This window comes from Ochotona curzoniae, unplaced genomic scaffold (genome assembly GCF_017591425.1).
Source record: "Ochotona curzoniae isolate NIBS_2020 unplaced genomic scaffold, NIBS_Ocur_1.0 contig_2723, whole genome shotgun sequence".
NCBI lineage: Eukaryota > Metazoa > Chordata > Mammalia > Lagomorpha > Ochotonidae > Ochotona > Ochotona curzoniae.
In genome coordinates this window covers 6,737,573-6,759,176 of record NW_024465573.1, presented here as the reverse complement: position 1 = coordinate 6,759,176, position 21,604 = coordinate 6,737,573, and the positions used below count along the sequence as shown (strand labels likewise).

The 21,604-nt window shown below is 40.6% G+C and overlaps 1 protein-coding gene across 1 annotated transcript in view; it reads left to right on the top strand.

Moving 5' to 3' along the window:
* Positions 1–238: 238 nt before the first annotated feature.
* MTMR2 (myotubularin related protein 2) overlaps positions 239–21,604 on the top strand; it is an 89,480-nt gene continuing 68,114 nt past the window's right edge. Inside the window, exon 1 of the mRNA XM_040976822.1 lies at positions 239–577. Coding sequence (XP_040832756.1) covers positions 498–577 — 80 coding nt within the window. The 5' untranslated portion in view covers positions 239–497. The remainder of the gene's footprint in view (positions 578–21,604) is intronic.

The window sequence follows — 21,604 nt, the reverse complement described above, 5'->3', positions numbered from 1 at the left end:
CTCTTCCTTCCTCCTGGGTCAACCCCCATATTTTTTCTGCCACCCCCCCCCCATCCTACAACTAGCCCGCCCATTTCCCACGACCCTATCCTGTCATTTTCTTTGACCCCACACATTCCTGTGTCTGTCATCTCTGTGTGTTCCCGGATCCTAGGTCCTAGCAGTCACTCGTTTCCCGGGGTCCTCGTCCCTCGCCTCTGACCCCAGGAACAGTCACTTGCCTTGGACTCTGGCTCAGGCGCCGCCCGCCAGCAGCCGGCGAGCTCACAGCGGCCGGCCGGCGTCTGAGGGGCGCTGAGGGGCGCCGAGGGGTCCTCCCTCTCCCCGGCAGCCCCCGGCGCGGTGCAGTGTGGGGGAACATGGCCGCTTCCGGTCTGCCTCCCGGACCAGCGCGGGCCTGACCACGGCCCTAGCCCGGCGCACTCCGCCCTCCGCTCCTCCCGCCCGGCAGCCGCCGCGGTCCTGTGAGTCCTTCCCTCCTGAGACCGCCGCCGGCCATGGAGAAGAGCTCGAGCTGCGAGAGTCTCGGCTCCCAGCGGGCGGTGGCTCGGCCGCCCAGTGTGGACTCCCTATCCAGGTAACCGGGACGCCAGGGCCCCGCCCAGCGTCCTACAGGGATGGACTGGGGGCCGGGACCGTTTGATGGAGCCCCAACTCGCGCTTTCTGGTTTCTTCCCGAAATTCCTTCCCTGGCGTTTGGAGAAGCACTTCTTCCTTCTTCTTTGGAGCCTAAAGAGCTCGCGGTGGTTTGATGGGTCACTCTACCTCTCCTACTCCCCATCCCCCCAATTTTGCTTGCTTCCCAAATCTGGAAGCTCAAGTTCCTTCCTTTCCGTTAGCTGCTACTCCTCAAATCTTTTAATGGACAGTCCTTCCCCGAGTCCTTTCCCCACTGATTTCCTGCCTAACTGCCGTTCTTCTTTTTCTTTGCCTCTTTCCCAAACTGTCCTCCATTCCACCCCTATTTTTTTTTTTTAAGTCTTCTCGTTTTTCAGTTCTTTAACTTCACCCTACACTTAGATTTTTCTGTTCACTCCCGTTTTTGCTTAAATAGGTAAACGATATGTCCTGTGCTTTTCTCCGTGCTGGCTGGAGGATCCAAGTGGTCTGTATCCTCAGTGATTGGTTCAAGAGAGCAAAATGACTGTAGTTGATTCTTCCTTTTTGGGCTACATGTCCTCCAGCTTGTCACTTCTCTTGTAAGTGATGGGAATTTTGTCCTGAAATTTGAGGACTTTAGTTTATGAACTTGCAGAGAGCTGTTGTAAATACTAATGACACAAGCTCTGATGCAGCCTTTTCCTTTAGTTTAAAAATAGTAATTTAGACTTTGATCAGGAAATATTGCAAGGCCTAGGTTGTGCAGCAAACATAACTGCGGTTCTTTTCCCATGAAAAAACGTGTCCTAGGTATTAAACTGCTGTGTGAAAACGATCTTCATTCTGCCTTTTGCATAAATGGAAGTCACTGTGTTAACATGATTTTCAACAGTGCTAAACATGAGGAGTACTGCCATGTTTTCCTGTTGGTGTGAAGTAGCTCATTGGCCAGCCACTGACTGATCCTTTGCTTAGGTTTCTCCACATGGCATTCATAGCTCCCAGCCCACTGTTTTTCAGAGTCCTTGAGCAGCGTATTATGGTTGTTGATCTAATCACCTTTGCTACTAGGCTGTGTGTTCTTTGCGGGCTAGTTCTATCCCTCGGTCATCTCATGTCGGCAGTACTTAGTATGGACTATGTCACAGGTGATTACAGATGGTTTTGTTGAATTTGTAGATTGGATTATCTAGGGCAAAGATTTTTTTTCATTGTAGTTGAATATATTCATTTCTAGCAGGTTTTGAATATTATGGACTGTAGTAAGTTGAGAATTTGCATGCTCGGCTGTAAAATCGTTCAGGCATCAGGTTGGTAAATTATAATTTTAAGGGAAAGTTTTTTTAAGATTTAGTTTTTTCATTGGAAAGGCAGATTGACAGAGGAAATATAAATATCTTCCATCCGCTGGTTCACTCCTCAAGTTTCAACAATGGCTGGAGCTGAGCTGATCTGAAGCCAGGAGCTTTTTTCAGGTCTCCCACATGGGTGCAGGGTCCCAAGGCTTTGGACCATCCCCTACTGCTTTCCCAGACCACAGGCAGGAAGCTGGATGGGAAATGGAGCATCGAGGACATGAACTGGCACCCTTATGGGATCCTGGTATATGCAAGGTGAGGATTTAGCCACTAAGTTATTGTGCCAGGCCCAGATTCATTTATTTTTACTTGAAAGAGTTAAAAAGATGGAGAGAGAATCTTTAATCAACTGGTTCACTTCCCGAATGGCTGCTACAGCTGAAGCTGAGCCAATCTGAGCCTAGGAGCTTCTTTCTTCTGGGTCTCTTGCATGGGTGCAGGGCCTCAAGAACTTTGCCCATCCTCTGCTGCTTTCCCAGAAACAAACAGGGAGCTGAATCCTAAGTGCGTCAAGAACAGTCCCCAGATAAATGTCACACTGCCACAGCTGAAGGATTTGCCTGCTTTGCCACAGCGCAGGCCTGGAAAAATTGCATTTTTAAGGGACAGTTACAAATGACAACCATGATTTCAAATAAAGTATGAAGAAAATAAGTGAGCAGTCAGAACTCCCATCTAAAGAAGTGGAATTGGAACCATAGGAGGCAGCATAGGACAGTAGGAAGGAAGTGTCAGAAGTCTGGAGGCTCCCAGGCTGCCTAGCCATCTGGCTTCTATCAGTTACCTTTCTATTCTTCAATTTTCTCTTAACATAGGGGAGTATTCTAGAAAATCTGTAAGATACCGTGGAGTGCTAAGCTTACATTGCTTTTTATCTTTATGCATGTTTTAACCAATTACTGAGATAATTCTCTTTACAAATAACCTTTCTGGAGTTTTGAAATTATATTAAATAAGTGTTTTTTGTTATAAGTGATTTATCTTACTGCCACATTCACATATTCATTTCCTAAAAAATAAAGTAGGTTTAATGTTTATGTGTGTATTGTAACTTCTTGAATTACTACTACTGACAAGCATTTGAAAAAAATTGACTACTCAAAAAGAATTTTGATTAAAATAGATTAGCCATCCTCTCTGTCAAAACTATGATTTCCAGCTTTGAGCAAAACAGTGTTAACCTTTATTTATCTGCCTTGGAATGTGGAAAAGCAATTATTGAATTTCTTCTGTTCAAAGGTTACCCTGTTAATTATTTTCATTTAATTTTTTTAATTATAAAAAATAATTTGTGGTACTCCCTCTAGTCAACAATATAAAATTAGTTGCATTACAAGAATTTGTTAGAAGGCTTCGTTTAAAACATTTTTGCCCAACAAAGTACTCACAGTGATTCTAACACAGCCATGTTGGGCTGCCTTGGTTCTGAAAGTTTTGTGAGTGCTTTTGTAGATGAAGTGGTTTTTGTGTTTTTTGGGGGGGAGTGGATAGGGCTGTATTTCGGTCTTTTGCAGAAATGTCAAACTTAAGGAGGTTGTAGCTTATTTTTATGCTTTTATTTTTTCTGTTTCTGTACAAAGGCTCAATTAGAAAATTTTGTATGAATTTGATATTACAAAGCAAATGTGTATGCTTTTTGTTTGCTTGAAAATAGAAATTTTTTAATTGTGTCTGTTTACTAATTGCAGCCAGAAACTGGAAGCTTTTGCTAATCTGAATATAGGTACTCATCTCTAGTTTCCTCAGATATTTTTAGTAGATGATCTCTGCTTAAATATTGTATATTATGTTCAGCTGTGTTAGTTTCTGGAAACTAGGGAGATTATAAACTTGTGAAGTAATACATTAACCTCTCTGGTTGCCCACTGTACTTTGAAAATAAGGCATTCCATTGAAGTTAATGAAATGCTTGTGCGCAGTCCAGCTCACACTGAGCATGTGATGTCTGACATGTGTCTGTAGTCATTTCAGAGTTGCTGTTGCTTCTTGATCATCATAGACTCGAAACCGTTGGTCACAAAGAAGTAACCTCATTCTTTAGAGGATATTTATGTAGTAATTTCCTAATTGGCTATAGTTCCATCAGCCTGAATGCTTAGAAAAACTCAATGCTGCTGCACTTCAACAAACCACTCAGCTCTTGTTGCCTTGTCTTTGAAACTCTTGCATGTCTTGTTGTTGACCATTCTTCATCTGTGTCCATAGTTATTTCTCACTGCTCTTGGTTCTGATTATTGATAGAAATGTGGCTATTACTTGACAGGGGTAATACAGTATCATAGGCTGTATTTGATAATGAGGGTCAGCCTGAGACTTATAATTGTATTAATTGATACAGCATATTTTAGGCCCAAAACAAATTCCCAGAAAATGTACCTTCTTTTTTTTCTTAATTTTATTTTATGGCACAGTTTAATAGGCATTGGGATTTCCCCTCCCCCTCCCCCAACCCCCTTTGTTCTTCTCTCCAGTCTTTCATTAGATGCCTTCCAAGTGCCCTCAGAAGTCCATCGTACTGCTACTGAGGTGTCTCACAACAATGTAGGGACTTATCTGTTGTTTCACTTTGAGTTCATTCTTGTAATACAAGTATGGAGATATACTTCTGTTTCTGCCTATGGACACATTTATTCCTGCTACACTTCCATTATACCTTCCCTTGGGTACAGTCCCCCTCAGATTGAGGGAGAAAAAAATTTTAAGTTAGCTGAAATAGTGAGTCTTCTTCTCCATGGTGTTGTCGAACTTGTAGCAAGTGTATTGATGTGATGGTAGGATGGCGCAAAAGAGTGTCCAATATCGGCCTGTAGAAATTAATGCTAGCATATGACCTGTGTGGTTCAAATGGGAGTACAGTATGGACTAGATCATCATTACCCCTGGGTAGTAGTACTAACAATGATTAAAGGGATATTAACCATCCCAGGTGGTCATATGCAATCCGTCTCTGATTAATTATTGATTCATAGGTTACATCACAATATCTTATTGTGTGTGGTACAGACAGTTTGAAGGTGCAATAATATACAGTTTACAGGTACTGTTTTTAAATTTGACATAGTTTTATATTAAGGCAAACATGATAGCTGACCTTTTGGGATTGGTTCATTTACCTTAGCATAATAGTTTCCAGTTAGACCCATTTGGCCACGAAGAAATGTATTTTGTTTTTTTTAAATAGCTGAGTAATATTCCATAAAGTAGATGGACGATAGTTTCCTTATCCAGTCTTCTGTTGATGGGCATTTCAGTTGCTTCCATGTTTTTGTGATTATTGGTTGTGCTGCTATGAACATAAGAAAACAGACGATAGTCCAGGGAAAAAGGAAGGTCTCTTCAATAAATGGAACAATTGGTTGATAGCCTGCAGAAATAAGAAGCTAGACCCACACCTTTCACCTTATCTTTTAATTTCTTTTTCTGTGAATTTTTTGAAGTACCCTCATGTTGGTAATCTGTGCCATTCTAGTCTGGTGTTGTGTTTTTCTGTTTAGACACTTTTATGAAAAGTACTGCTTGAGTAGGTTTCATTGATACCGTTTCTATGCATAAACACATAGCTAAAATATCTACTGTCAAATAGGTGCTTGGTGAACATTGGAATATATGAATACCAACTGTATGTTCGCTTCTGGTCTTATTTGTTGTTCCTATTCAAGGCAGTAAAAAGTGTTTTCTTTTGCTGAATTTGGGACTTGAGCAGTTAAAATTCAGGTTCAAGTTCAAGTTGTTTTTACTATGAAGCATCCTGATGTTCCAAGCTGATTTTACTGGCTGCATTATCTCTTCTGTGTCTGGTCCAGTATGAATTAAGATTGTTACGCTTCCTTCTCCTGTCTGTTTCTTTGGGCACTACTCTTGATGACTCTGGCTTCTTTTCTGTAGTTTGTCATTTATCTAACATATGTTTCATCTCTGGTAGATCTTTATGCTGTAATTATTCTGGACAGCACGTTTATTTCAGATTTTTTTTTCTGTTGCTTTCCAGTTGACAATTTCATAAACTTTTATGAGCATCACGTATATACATTTAACATCAAAAAAGATCAGAGGAGGCACATATGACATAGTCAAAGTAGTCTCCAGATAATTGAATTTTTAAAATTAGCAATTCTACTTATTTTTTAAAAGATTTATTCATTTTTATTAGAAAGGCAGATTTAGAGAGAGAAAGATCGTGCAGTGAATGCCTTCAGTAGTGAGGTGAGGGCTAGCCTGTGACTAGCCTGTGGCTAAGCCAGGATGTGGAACTTTACCTAAGGATGTCAGGGACCGTGGATTTGGTATCTGCTGCCTTGCTGGGGTATTCATTAACAGCAGCCTGGGTTTTAAGCACAGGAGTACAGACCTCAAATCGGGCAATCTGATATGAAACGTAGGTATCTTACCTGTCTATCTGTTATGCTGAATGGCTGCATGATATTATGATTTTGGATGGTCTCCCTTGAAATTATAACTTGAAACAACAAATCCTTCATTTTTGCTTCTTTTATGTTTACAGCCCAAAGAGATGGAAGAGTTTCTGATATTTATAACATTTTGTTGTAAGCCCTCATCTTTAATTTTAACTCCAAAGTTATACTGACAGGCGATATGTTGGTGGGAAATGATGTGCTTTGGGGTTGACTTCCCAGTGTGGTGACATTTTTGTGTCACATTCTTATCCATTCCTCTTGTAACTCTTGGTCTGTCTTCTGAAGCAGCTGCACTGAATCGGGGGCGGAAACTCCAGCCACAGAAGAGAGTGCAGCTACCAGGTTCTATCTGTAACCCTAGCATTATGGGTAACGCCTTTCATTAGGCATTAAACATTAATTTCTTATTTTGGATTTCATTAAGGTATCTTATGTTATGAACTAATCAGTAAATGTTACTATTTTAAGGGCCATTTAAAGAGATTCATTATTACTCAAAGGGTGCAGGTTAATAATGAAGCTGAGTGAAGTTCCTGGATACTGTTTTTAATTCTGTTATCTATAATTTTCTTTAGATCAGTATTTCGCAAAGTGTAGTCCCAGCTCAGTTAATATCGGCATCCTCTAGAAATTTATGAAAAATGCAAATTCTTTGGCTCGGACTCAAACTTTACAATCAAAAAATTAGGGAAAGGGTATAGCAGGTTAGTCTTTAACAAGTGACACATATATGTTAAAAAATTTGAAGTCTTCTTCCTTGAATCTTGGGCTAATTGTCACCTCCTGTCACCATCAACATTAGTTGAAACAGGCTTAGTTTAACTCTGTGAACATACTACTTGAAGTTGTTTTTAAAAAGATTTTTAAAATAACAATGATTTGTGACTTATTGGGTAACTATATCATTGTAGTATAATAAGGGAAAACAGTGGAGGGAGGGAGGGGAAGGGATGGTGGAACAGGAAATCTCTGAGCCCATGGAGCTGTATAATGAAAAATATAATTCTTCTAAAACTTTAAATTTTTTTTCTTTTCAGAAAGGCAGATTTACAGAGAGAAAAAGAGAGAGATCTTCCATGCACTGGTTCCCTCTCCATATGGCTGTAATGGCCAGAGCTAAACCAATCTGAAACTTGGAGCCTCTTCCTGTCCCATGCGGGTACAGGATCCCAAGGCTTTGGGCTGTCTTTCTCTACTTTCTCAAGCCACAAGTAGGAAGCTAAATGGGAAGTGAAGCAGAAAGGACATGAATTGGGAGCCTGATGCTTCAAGGGGGCGATTAGCCAGCTGAGCCAGTGCATCTAGCTTGAGATTATTTTTGTAAAAATATTGACTGAAGTAGTTGCTTTATTGCATTTGATTTTTAGGAAATTTCCTGAGGTTCTTTCTTGGCTGTGAGTAACACAAATAAAATGGCTTTTTCTTTAAAATGGAGCCTCAATTAGATAAATTAGTGATGACAAGTAGTTGAAAAAAGTATTATAAAGAAGGAATGTCAGTAGGCCATCATTGACTGAAAAAACCTGAATTATGTACAAGGGAAGGAAATAAGCTGGGTACAGATGTCCACAAAGCCGTGGGTTTGTGTTGGAAAGCTGCCAGGTTAATGCTATTGTTTTGAAACCACCAAGGCCGAAGATTGCATATGATTCAGGATTTGAGAAGTGGAAATTCTCCAGATTTAAGTGTGGAATGTTTTCTCTTTTTAAGGAAAATGGTTTTAAATATGTAAGAACTTAGCGATCTTTGGATCTGTGATTTAATTCAATGGAATCAAGCTGGTGGTAGTAAAATATCTTAAAGAGGTAGTCATCAAAGATAGGAAGTGATTTTCTAGGATTGCTTTCCACAGATTAAAATGGGAACTCAACTGAAAGATTGGTGCAATGTTAATACTCTTATCAGATGAAGTTACTTCCTTTTCTAAAGATTTTTTTCTTTCCTAATGATTTCTGTGTCTGTACTTCTGTTACTACAGACCACTAAAGAGCAAGCCTCATAATTCTTACCCAAGTACACAGGAAACATGACTGGCATCATTGATGATTTTTCATTCTTTCAAAGACCGTTACTTGATCTGAATAACTCTTGAGCTCTTAAGGTATTTAAAATTCCAGATTAAGGGAAGATGATATGTTTTTAATCTAACAAAATTAATTTTAAGATATTTATGTGTATGCTCAAAAATTACTTGGAAAATCCTTTGTTTTCTGATAACAGAAAATCCATAATAATAGTGACATAAAACTGAATGTGTTTTTCCACCTATGTAGTCCATATCATTTTGGTATAGTGGATCTGAAATAATAGCCATTGCATTTTCAGGAGGAAAGGGAGAGGTAGAGCATACTCTTCACACAGTTCAGCCAGCAGCCTCATAATACCTGCTGCTGTGGGTTATCTTGAACCAGATTTTAAAATTTTTAAATATTTTTTAATATTGGCTACATATTTGAGAGGAATGCATACCCTTGCAGGCCTCCGATTAAGATGGTGGGGTATAGGGGAGAGCAGGAATGGAAGAAAGTGAGTGGGACGAATATTTTGATTTTTCTTTCTTCCGTGTCTGCAAGTAAGAAAGGGGGAGGGGGCTACTCCATTCTGTCAAACTACATCAGCACCTGGAGATGGGGAATGATCCTTTGATGATGCCTTATAAGGACCGATGAGGCAGGGGGAAGTGGGTTGAAGTATTATGAGAGTATTACTTGCCTGGTTTAGATAGTTCTGAGAAGTTGTTAGTTTTGTTGCTCCAGGGTTGAAAAAAGTCTTTCCAAGATCTGTTGGTTGACAAAGTCCACCTTAGTGCATCCACAGACCCAGGAATGTGTTCACCAGTGGGAGCTGCAGCCCAGCAGGGGAGTGCTCACAGTTCCCCTACCCAGGCCTGCATCTAGCCATGGGTCTTGTACTTGCCAGGGCATACTGAGGTCTGGCCTGGCATGACTAGCACTTGCCAGTGGGTGTGGCAACCTAGTTCAGCCTGGCCTGCTCCCCAGACCCAGCCACAGGCATGCTGATGGATGTTGCAGCCTTGCCCAGCCTGGTTCGTTCATAGTCCGCACTCTCACACTTACCAGTGGGAGCTGCAGCCCAGCAGCAGTGGAGTTCCCCAAGTTCCCCTAAAAGGATTGTTCCCAGTCCTAGGTCTGGCACGTGCTGGCAGGTGCTTCTATCCAGTTGGGCATGGCCCTCCCACAGTTCCAGGTCTGACTGGCATATGTTGGAGCCTATCCCAGCCAGGCATGATCCACTGGCTCTCAAGTGTGCCACAGGGTGCTGTGGCCTGGCCTAGCTGGCTCTGTCCCTAGATCCAGCCCACGCACATACCAGTGGGTGCTGTAGCCCTTCTTGGCCTTGGCTGCCCCCATCCTTTGCGTGCCCTAGTGGGAGCTGTGGCCTAGTAAAGTTTCCCAAATTCCCCCACCAGGTCTGCTCCTAGACCCTGATCCCATGCATTTAGGTGGGTGCAGTTCCCTTGCTTGGCACATGGTCTGTCCTCAGTCCTTGCCTTTGCATGTGCTGGTGGGTGCTGCAGCCTGGCCCCACCCAGCCACAGCTCCTGTGACTGTCAGGTGAGTTTTGTAGCCCAGCCTGGCTTGGCCTATCACCATCCCCAGCTCTCCGTGTAAACCAGTACATGCTGCATTCCTACAGAGGTGAGCCCAAATGTTCCATACGGATTCTGCCTCCAGATATGCTGGGCCAGAGCAACCCAGAAAGCAAAATAACCATGAGGCCCATTTCATGCTCCGACACACACAAGTGCCTACTGCAGCCTAGTCTAGGCAGGTGTGCCTTCCAGCCCCAGCTTTTGTGTGCACCAGCAGACCACAGACAATGCTATTTAGCCCATCCCATGTGTCCCACTTGGGCATGTACATTGGCCTGAGGCAGACATGCCCTTTGATTTCCTGCCTTTAAATAGCTCTGTCTCAGCTTTTTTGCCTACTTGCAAGTGCAATGTCCCAGTCCATGGAAACCTCCAGAAGGCATTCCTTCCCTGTTGGACATACACCATCAGCTACTTCCACAGCAATATTTCCCCAAACCCTTTTCCCTGGGAAGTGGGCAGCACCCCGATTTGGGTGCCAGAATGGCATGTGCAAGCTCAGAATTTGCTGTCTTCTCAACACAGTAGAAAAAAAAGATGGGGGGGGGGTGGCGCAACTGTACTGGCATACTGGTGTAGTTAACACAAATTTGGTATTAACTAGGCCCAGAATACCAGCTACTGCTTGCTTTTCTCCCAGCAGTTTAACACTTGGCTGGGTATAAGGCAGTTGTCTATTGCTGGGGATTGAGCCATATTTTTATCATCCTAAGTTTGGAATTATAAGACGAAAATGATATCATTAATTTCTGCATCATTAAATGATGGACAGATAGAAATCAAAAGAATGAGTAATTGTGTTTTTTAAAAAAATTTCATTTGTAGAGCTCAGGGACTTGCATGCTAAAATGGTGATGAAGATTGACATTTCTTTTAGTTTGGCACCCAGTTCTAAGACTGGTATTACTGTTTTATCTCACTCTAGAATATTTTTTTAAAGATTTATTTTATTTTTATTGGAAAGGCAGATATATAGAGAGGAGATAGAGGAAGATCTTTCGTCCGATGATTCACTCCTCAGGTGGCCGCAATGGCTGGAGCTGTGCCAATCCGAAGCCAGGAGCCTCTTCCAGGTCTCCCACGTGGGTGCAGGGTCCCAACGCCTTGGGCCGTCCTCGACTGCTTTCCCAGGCCACAGACAGGGAGCTGGAAGGGAAGCAGGGCCGCCGGGATTAGAAATGGCACCCATATGGGATCCCAGGCGTGCAAGGCGAAGACCCTAACCACTGTGCCATCGCGCTGGGCCATCCGTCTCTAGAATGTTAAATCAAATTCTACTCATATTGTTTGAATTCTAAGGGTGTGGTCTCCATAAGATACATAAAGTCTCAGGCCATGTTAGTTTATGAATGTTCCATTGTTTTTATTTTTATGTTCTTGAACTCAAGATTTTTATTGAAAATCCAGAAAAATAAATTTTTATGTATCTTTTGTGTCACCTAAGTTAAATGTCAATATTTTAAACAAAGTTCTAAACAAGAATTTAATAATTTGGTAATAAGAGGCGGTGGATGAATCTGATCTGGATTGATGAAGCATTCATCATGTTTAGAAGGTTTAATAGGTTTCAGTAACAAGAGTGTCCACTTTGTTTCCCAGCAGAATTGTTCCTGGGAAAAGCAAATGAATGGGTGTCCAAATGGGTCCTTGTCAGGAGGCTATGACGTAACAAAGGAAAAATAAATGGTTAATGATGGGCTAGTGATCATCAACTTCAGTTTTCTTGAGCTAAGATGCTCAGTAAAGGTCAAACATTTTTGTGTGATGTATATACCCTTTGTTATTGATATAAGATAGTATTTTACCTTTATAACCAAAGCCAGTATCTTAGAATAGGATCACTTGAAACAAACTTTGCTTTCCAAGTGGTACGTCATTGTGGTAATTAGTATTATTGATAATAATGAAAAAGTAGCCCTATAAATATTAGCTTTTGACATGTTGTGACCTCTCTGCTAAATCCTTTTGCATTTTCTCGTTGTGTCTTCCGAACCATATAGAGTAGATGTTGTAATGTTGCAGATGGAAGAACTGGAAGGTGAAGGGGGCAATTGGTGGAGTTGGAATATTGGTCGGCTTGCTTTAGGTTCTAAGCCTTGTAAAGAAGTGATCATGTTTGAACAGTTTGGGCTCCAGGTCCAGGCCAAAGCTTCCTAGTTGAAGGGCAGTCCTGTGCCAGGCTGTTGTGGTGGTATCTGTGAGGGCATGCATTTCCTTGACCTCTTGCCTTGCTGGAAGAGGATAAAGGTGCACAGCACATCAGCCAACTAACAGCCTCCATCATGTGGAGAGAATTTCTCTCTAGCTTCGAATGTTTTTCCTTCCAAAGGAAGGAAATGTTTTTTTCCCTGGTTGAGTAAGAGGATAACATTTTCTCAACAAAAAATGCAACGTATAAAAAAATGCCAAAGCTTCATGACTACCTCTGCTCCCTCCTACTTTTAGATTACTTTACTCTAGGGCTCCTTAAGTATCTGAATTCCCCTAAGTTCCTTTGTGTTTGTTTACAGTTAATGTGTTAAGAGCCATTGACATTTGAAGATCATCAGAAGTGAAGATAAAACATCTCAAAAATTATAATGTAAGTGAATGTGAAACTATAAACCCAAATGGACAAAAGTTCACACTAACTGTAATATTTCTGGACTCCTTGTATTATCCCAAGTCAAATTTCTGAGTATGAATAATCGGTAATTTGAAACTTCAGTCCCAGTTGTAGGTTCCAGCCCTTAAAATTACGTGTTCTTTTTTACCTGGATATAACAGTCCCTCGGTTTTAGTCATCCAGTACTTTTCCTTTAGAATAGTTCTGGTTTCTGTGGATTGTTTCTTCCTTTTCCTCCTCAATATTTTTCAGGATAACAACATTACACATACTTAAAATTGTGTTTGTGTGGAGATTCAGGTGTTTGCTTTATGGCTGCTGAGATATTATGTATATTTTGTTTAATTTTACTATTATTTTGTATGTTTCTAATAAAAAATATGACTGGTTGGCTAGCAAGCTGCCTCTCCTTCTCTTCCTCCTTACCTTCTGCACCTGCCTCTTTCTTTCCTCCTTCCCTTCCTCTCTTCTCTTGAAACATTACTTTAGCATTTATGATGTCCTGCACAATGTGCTAGGTCCTGAATTCCCAAGGGCTTAATGCTGAGGCAAGTTCTATCTTTTTATACTGTCAAGGACATTTGAGCTCAAATAATTAGTGCTTCTCAAGTGCTTCTCAAGTGCTTTTTTCACCTGTGGTCCTTGGTGAGTATGTCCCTTCCTAGATTACAGCCCAGTCATTCTGAATCATTGGGAGTGGGCTCAGGAATCTGCACTTTAAAGTTGGAGGACTATTAATACAAAAGCTTTTTGGATTTTAGTCCATCTCCATAAAATTGCAGATGAAGGGTTAGATCTAGGAATATTTAATAATTTAACTAATGGCACACTAAAGAGTGGAAGAATGGAAAAGGTTGATGGTTTTCCTCCAATTTTAGTGGCACTTGAAGCTCAGAGATGATTACCTGAATTCTATATTTTTAATGAGTCATAGTGAAATTTGTATAGGGCAGTTTCACTATCTTCTGTTTAGGGAATCCTCCTTCATACTATATGTGAGATCAGAAGTAATTTATCACTATAATCAAAAAAGAAAACAAAAGCATTTATGGGTTATATACATGAAAAAATGTACTGTTTCTTGGTCTTTAGTCAAATCTGCAACTGACTCTGATTTTGAAATGATTGTGTTGGTAGAGGATTTATTATTTATTTGAAGGGCAGAGATATGGAGCCAGAGACGGGGAGAGAAAACGCTACAGCAAGCGAGAGAGGGCGGCCATCATCCATTCAGTCTTCAAATGGCAACAACAGCCATGATTGGGCTCAGCCAAAGCAGAGTCTGGAGCTCGTTTATGGACTCCCACATGGGTGGCAGGGATCACATAACTGAGTCCTTTTCGGCTGCCTTCCCACATTAGCAGGGGTTTGGATTGGAAGCTGAGCAGCCAGCTGTGCTCCTATGGGAGGCCACTCCAGGTGACTGCTTACCCTGCTGCTGCTACATTGGTCTCTGTACTCAGCCGCCTGCTCCTAACTTTTTAAGATTTATTAGAATGTAATGGCAGATTTGAGGGAATGAGATTGTTCTTTTGTATGTGTGCCATTATTTCTACCAGGACTTTGTTTTCTGCTTCGAAGAAAAGGATAGAATTTCCTGTGTGTGTGTGTGTGTATAATACTACAAGCAAGTTTCATAATATTTTATAAGTAATAAACACCTGGTGAACTGTATTGTGTATGCTTTACTATTAACATGTTTCCTTTGAACTATGTGAAACATTGTTAATTATTTTCTTTGCACAAACTCTGAATCTAATATTTTATAGATCATAAATAGTTGTAATTTTTAAATAATATAGCTAAATGCTCAGTGTATCTGAGGTACTGACATTTTGAAGTTTTTGCTCAATAAGATTTTCAGTTTTAGTGTTATATTATATTTAATATTTTGATGGTTATTGTAACCTTACTAAATATGTACTATTTTGGGGGAAATATTCTGCAATGCCTGAATTGTTGTAAAATACCATAACCTTAATTTTCTGTTTTGGTACATGTTTTACTTATATGATTTTTTTAAATGACATTTTAACAACAAATTAATTTCTAATGAGATGATTATTCTTGGCAATTTAAACTTTCTCTTTTTCAATTTTTGTAGCCATAGGGTTTAAAAGTAAACTTTGTATACTATGTAGTATAGTTTTCTCACTTAACATAAAAAACTAGTACTTGAGAGGAAGTAGTTTGGGTGGAGGGAGAGAGAGAAAAAAAAGGAACGAATTTCTCTGTATTTGTGTCCTCAAGTGCCAGGCTGAAGCAACAAGCTGAGCGTTTGATCCTGGTGTCTCACCCACCGCTTAAGCACCACCTGCTTCTTTCAGGGTCTGCCTTAACAGGAAGCTCAAAGTGGATCTTGAACCCAAGAACTCTGATATGGGATGTGGGCTCCCCCACCAGCTTCTTAAAAGCTCCGCGGAATTCCTGCTCTCGAACTGCCAGCACCGCCCCCCCCCCCAAATTCTTTTTTTTTTTTTTATTGGAAAGGCGGATATACAGAGAGGAGAGACAGAGAGGAAGATCTTCCGTCCGATGATTCACTGCCCAAGTGAGCGCAATGGCGGATACTATGCCAGTCCGAAGCCAGGAGCCTCTTCCAGGTCTCCCACACAGGTGCAGGTTCCCAAAGCTTTGGGCTGTCCTCGACTGCTTTCCCGGGCCACAGGTGGGAAGCTGGATGGGAAGCGGGGCTGCCGGGATAGAACCAGGGCCCATATGGGATCCCGGGCGTGCAAGGCAAGGACCTTAACCACTTGCGCCACCGCGCCGGGGGCCCCCCCCCCCCCAAATTCTTATGAATCTTGGGACACTGAAGTACTGAAGTTAAGGTATCTGCTCAAGAATGCAAGTTTAATGCATGTTAAAGTGTTCTTTTGAATATAGGACATTCATTGTGTTTCTGTGAAGGTATGGGTGTGATACTTGAAAGCTGTCAATTGTCACACAAATACAATTACTATCATAAGGCCAATGAGCTCACAATTACCTTGTCATTTAGGTGAAAATGTTCATTACTGTTTAAATTTAAAATCAGGAAGAAAAGTATATTTGTTTGCCACTTTATTCTCTTATTTTTTGTTGCCATATTCCCTTGAGCCGCTGTGAAGCACATGCTGAAAACCCAGCACAAGACAGGTGGCATTGAAGGAACATTGTACAACACTATCAGGGCAGTTTATGAAAAACCCAATGCCAGAACTAATACTGAAGGGAAAAGACTGGAAGTTTTTCCATTAAGCTCTGGTACTAGACATGGTGTCTACTTTTACCACTGCTGTTCAATATAGTATTGGAAATCCTTGCTAGAGCTCTTAGGCAAGAGAAAGAAATTAAAGGAATTCAAATTGGAACTGAGGAATTAAAATTATCTTGTTTGCAGATGACATGATTCTGTACATAGGAAAACCAAGAGTCAACCAAGAGACTGTTGGAATTCATAAGAGCATTTGTCAGGTTAGCAGGATACAAAGTCAGTGAACATGAATTGATGCCAGTAGTGTACCAAATTAACTCAATGGCCGAGAAAAAAACCTGCAAATACAGCCCCTTCTAGAATCGTGGAGAGGAATCGCTGATAGCTTGGGGTTTTGCTTACTTTCCAGATGAGAAAGCCCAGGTTCCCAGGGGCTGAGTAGCATCTTCCAGCTCACACAGACAAGTAGAATGAGAAGGTAATACTGGGCAGTCTAGTCTTGGAATTGTGGAAGATGAAGTGTATGAAAGAACTTTGTGTAGTACTTGTAAATTAGAATGAATAAAATAATAAAAATTGTGATGTGAAATTATTTCAAATATTTAAAATGATACACATTTTCTCATCCTTTCAGAGATACAGAAAGTTTTTCTAGCAAGTAATAAAAAGTTTTTTATTTACTAATAAGTTCTAACAACCAACTAATAGGAAATTATTTGAAATTATGTTAGGAAGGCCTTGACAGCTATGAATCACCAACTAATGCCTATAGTAAAATTTCTGAATGGACTCTTCTGGGATAGAGAGAGACACTGAATTTTCTTTTTTCTTTTTAATATTTTAAGTTAGTAATAAAATACAAAGGTGTTAACTTCAATTATAGGACCTTAAAGTTGTGGAGAGAAGTTATATTATTACATTGAAAGATTTGAGAATAGTAAGGTTTGTTTAACTTGGGAAAATTAAAAGTCATCTGAAGAGTTTAAAGAATGGATGTAAGGGGGCCCGGTGCAGTAGCCTTGTGGGTAAAGTCCTCACCTTGCATGTGCTGGGATCCCATATGGGCGCCAGTTCTAATCCCAGAGGCCCCGCTTCCCATACAGCTCCCTGCTTGCAGCCTGGGAAAGCAGTCGAGGACGGCCATAAACCTTGGGACCGTGCACCAGCACTAGAGACCAGGAAGAGACTCTGGGCTCCTGGCTTTGAATTAATTCAACTCCAGCGACTGTGGTCGCTTGGGGAGTGAATCAATGGAAGTAAAGTATTCCTCTGTCTCTCCTCTCTGTATATCTGATTTTTCAATAACAATAAATCTTAAAAAAATGAATGTAAAGGATCTGGCACAATGACTCAACTGGCTAAGCTTCTACCTCCCCAAGTGCTGGCATCCCATATGGGCGCCAGCTTGTGTCCTGGCTGCTCTGCTTCTCATCCAACTCCCTGCTGTGGGCTGGAAAAGTAGTGGACGATGGTGCCAATCCTTGGATCCCTGCACCCTCTGGGAGATGCAGAAGAGGCTCCCAGCTCCTGACTCCTGGCTTCAGAGCAGTTCAGACCTGACTTTTACAACCACTTGGAGAGTTAACTAGCAGATGGATGACCTTTCTGTTTCTCCTTCTCTGAAAAATGCCTTTCCAATGGGAAAAATATATATTAAAAAAATAAATATAAATATAAAAATATATTTAATACATAAAAATATAAAATAAATGTATATATGTATTTAAAAATATATATATTTTAACAAGAAAAGAGGTATGACTAATCTTAGAAATGGATATCGATTTGTATGCCTGGGTGCAAAAATTTTGTGAAGGATTATTTAAGATTGACTTACTTTTCTTGGAAGTCAGATGTACAGAGAGGAGGAGAGACAGAGAAAGATCTTCCATTTGTTGATTCACTCCCCAAGCGGCCGTAACAGAGTTGAGCCAGTCGGGATCCAGGAGTTTCTTCCAGGTCTCCCACACTGGTGTAGGATCCCAAGGGAAAGGTAATTATTTTTTTTTTTAAGATTTCTTTATTTATTGGAAAGTCAGATATACAGAGAGGAGGAGAGACAGAGAGGAAGATCTTCCGTCTGATGATTCATTCCCCAAGTGGGTGCAACAGCCGATGCTATGCCGATCCGAAGCCAGGATCCAGGAACTTTTTCTGGGTCTCCCACATGGGTGCAGGGTCCCAAGGCTTTGGGCCGTCGTCGACTGCTTTCCCAGGCCACAGGCAGGGAGCTGGATGGGAAGTGAAGCTGCCGGGATTAGAACTGGTGCCCATATGGGATCCTGGTGTGTTCAAGGCGAGGGACTTTAGCTGCTAGGCCATGCCGCGGGCCCGGGAAAGGTAATTATTAAGAAACAGATTACCATGTGTTTTCTGGACCAATTCAGGTGAAAGTTGGTTGAGCAGGTGCTTACTTAATGAATCAACTCCTACCTTATATTTCTATTTGGGATACAAGTGTTTATTTCAGAGTATCGTACTTTGCACTCTATTGCTCTGACTAGTTCTCAGTATAATACATGGGTCTGTCAGCCAGCTGATATGTAAAGAACTTTTCCTCTCCCTTTAAACTACTTGGGATTCTATGTAAGTTAATTCAAGTCTGCATCTAGATTTGGATCAGAGACTCAAACATGTATTTGTTTGAAGTTGGGGGAGAGACAGATATAGACACTGGTAGACTGAGCGCAAAAGTTCTCCATGTCTCTCACGTGCTGTCAAGGAGCCCAATTACTTGAGCCTCCATCACTGCCTCTCAGGGCTTCACAGCTCCCCAAAGGAAGAACCCCACGGGAGAGGTGGGTGTCTCACTGGCAGGCTGAATGCTAGGCCGAGTGCTCTGTCCTGAATCAGAGGTTGGAGATTCTGGGGCTGCTTTGGCGATTGAACTGGGCTGGAACTCCAGGTCTCTCCTGCTCCCCAGTCTTCACGCCCCACCTTCCATGACCATAACTCACTTTGACTAGCATACCTTGGTGTAGTCCAATCTTATTATTTAAATTTCAAGATAAAATGTTTGAAGAAATAGCACTAGAAAAGAAAGCAAAAACAAAAGGCAATGAAGCATTTTTCATACAAGCTTATTGTTCAGACTTGTTACTGGCATTATCAAATGTTGAGCTGTGATTTTTTCACTTGGGAAATGTAATTGATAGACCTGGAAGTAAAAATGATGCTGATTTAGCTATATTGGGTTATGTGCACCTTAGAATATTGGGGTTTTCTGAACTTGATGCCAGTTTGCACCCATGTGAAATATGTCCCAGTGCTGCAATGCCTGTTGAATATAAAATGTATCTTTTTCATTTGATGTTGTTATGATGAGGTCATTCATGTGCTCTTTTGGCCTTTATGTGGATTGGTTGCATTTAAAAATGTCAACTTCTTGATTAGCATTTAAAAAATAATTGGAAATGATGCTGCCTTTTGTTTGTTTTTTGTTTTGTAGAAGGAGGGTTGGTTTTTCTGTTTGGAGGATCCTGCATATATTCTCACAATAAGTCTTTTATGCCTCTAATACTTTATACACACTGCAGCCTTTTATTATCTTCTTTTTTTCAATAACAATTTCAGCAAGCTGACTAATAGCGCATGAGCAGTTCTTATGACACTGTAGCCATTGTGTAAGTATCGGGAGCAAAATTTGCATTCCTAGAAAAGCTTGTTCACAATTAAAATATAGAAGACATTCTTTAATGTTCTTGGGCAAACATGCTGTTTGTCTCCTTAGAATATTACTTGCAAGAAGATATTTTTAAAAAATAGTTCTTTCTTGGAATTGTGAAAACTTGAATTGGTTTTAAGGCAAGTGGCTTAAATCTCATTGTAATGGTTATGGTCAGTAGTGACCTCTTTCATTCTCTTGAGGCAGATGTTCGCTAGGACATATGGAAGGATTGTGACTGACTTCTTCTGTTTTTCCAGGTTGTTTTGAGTGGATACTAACGGTATTTTAATTTACATCTATAGTTTTTCTAAATATGTTTTCTTATACAAGAAATGTTGTTAAATTTTGAAATGCTAGGTTGGAATAAGAAATATTAATGTTTATGGCATGTATTAGTGCTTGAGTTTTGTTTTCCATTTGTTATTGTGGATTGCTTCTTCATGTTGCTGTGATTGACAGTGAAGTGGTGATAATGACATTACCATCCTAGGAAACCGTAGAGCCACAGACGCTTTATTTAATACTTTGTAAGTGGTTGCGTTGAAATTACTGGTGGTGGACTTGGGTTTATGCTTATAGTTTTGGCTCAGTCTTCTGTGGTGCGTGCGTGCATGTGTTTAAAAATTTTTCCTCCTAATCTTCGTACTTTACCTTAGTTATTACTCAGTTAAGCTTTGAAGTTTAAAAGCTTCTATATTCAAGTTTTCTAGTATGTGAAAACATTTTAGAATAGATTTAACCAAAAATACTTTGCTCTATTTTAATTTAATTATTGAATTCTTTTTTAAAAGAAGACGTTTCTGATTCATCAATTTTTTTTTTCCTTTCTGGTGTGGGTGCTTCTGTATTTCCACATTGGTACGTGTTGAACGCTTTATACCAGTTCAGGAGTTCCTCTAGATCATTTTTTAATTCTTACTGTAATTTTGTAAGGTATCATTATTTTATAGTGAAATAAAGGACATAGACTAGGTAGCTTGCCTGCGTTGTGATTTGCTCAGTGGTGAAACTAGGTGTGACGGGATTCCTAAAGCTTGTATTTCCAACCATGAAAATGTGTATGTGTCTGTGTTCTCATTGTATTATTTAAATGATTTCATTTTTATATTGTGCTTCGAAAGATGTTTGTATATCTGGCACCTTTATTAGACTGAAAGTCTCATAAAACAGTGACGTTGATTTCAACGCTTAACCCCAGGTTATATAGTTATTAATGATGTCAGTAAATGTTTGTAGGAGGGTGGGGAGGATGAGAAATGGAAAGGAGATTTAGGTGTTTCCTGCTTCCCCAATGGAAGGAACGCATGGGGAGCAGGAGGGAAGGCTCTGAGCTTTTAGCTGCTGCTCCAAGTGTTTCCGAAGAAGCCCAGAGGACTCGGGAAGTTTTGGGCTCTTGGGAGGGTGAGCGAACTGCTGCTGCGTAGACACACATTTGCCTGCTTTTGCAGTCTGTAACAGTCTGGTGCTTTTCTTAATTTGCAAGTTTTTAAAATCTTAATTACCAGCAATATATGTAACAAAAAACTCAAAGTGGAGAGTGTTTTAGCTGTTTAACTTTTCGTAAAGCTCATAAAGTAGTTGCTGTCTTAGCAATTATGAGTCTGTAATTCAGTTCATCTAAATGCTGCACTTTGAAGTAGTGACATTTTTGAGGCTGAAAGGGTGGAACTTTGCTCTGAGGAATAGTTTAGCAAGGAAAAAGGACATTCTGTTACAGTAACAGCAGACCAATGCCTATGTTGGAATGACTAACAGTCAGATGGTAAGATTTCTGTTTTGATCCTGCGATAGAAAGAAAACTGTCACCCTTGGCTGAGATAGTGGCAGGGCTATTGGAAAACAAAGGATGATTTGTCCTATATTATGCCTGTCTTATAAATGTTTTGTTCTTTTATAGAATCACAGATGTGGATGTAAATAGTTAAATTCATATAATTTTTTAAATTGTACTTGAAAAATTTCTAGAGGGCAGCGATCTTCTGTCTGCTGCTTCTCTCGCCAAGTGGCCGCAACAGCTGAAGCTGAGTTAATCTGGAACCAGGAGCTGCTTCTCCCACATGGTTGCAGGGTCTGAAGGATGCGAGCCTGGTTCCTGGCCTCATATACGTAGAGCTCCAGCTGTTGGGGCCATTTGGGGAGTGAACCAGCAG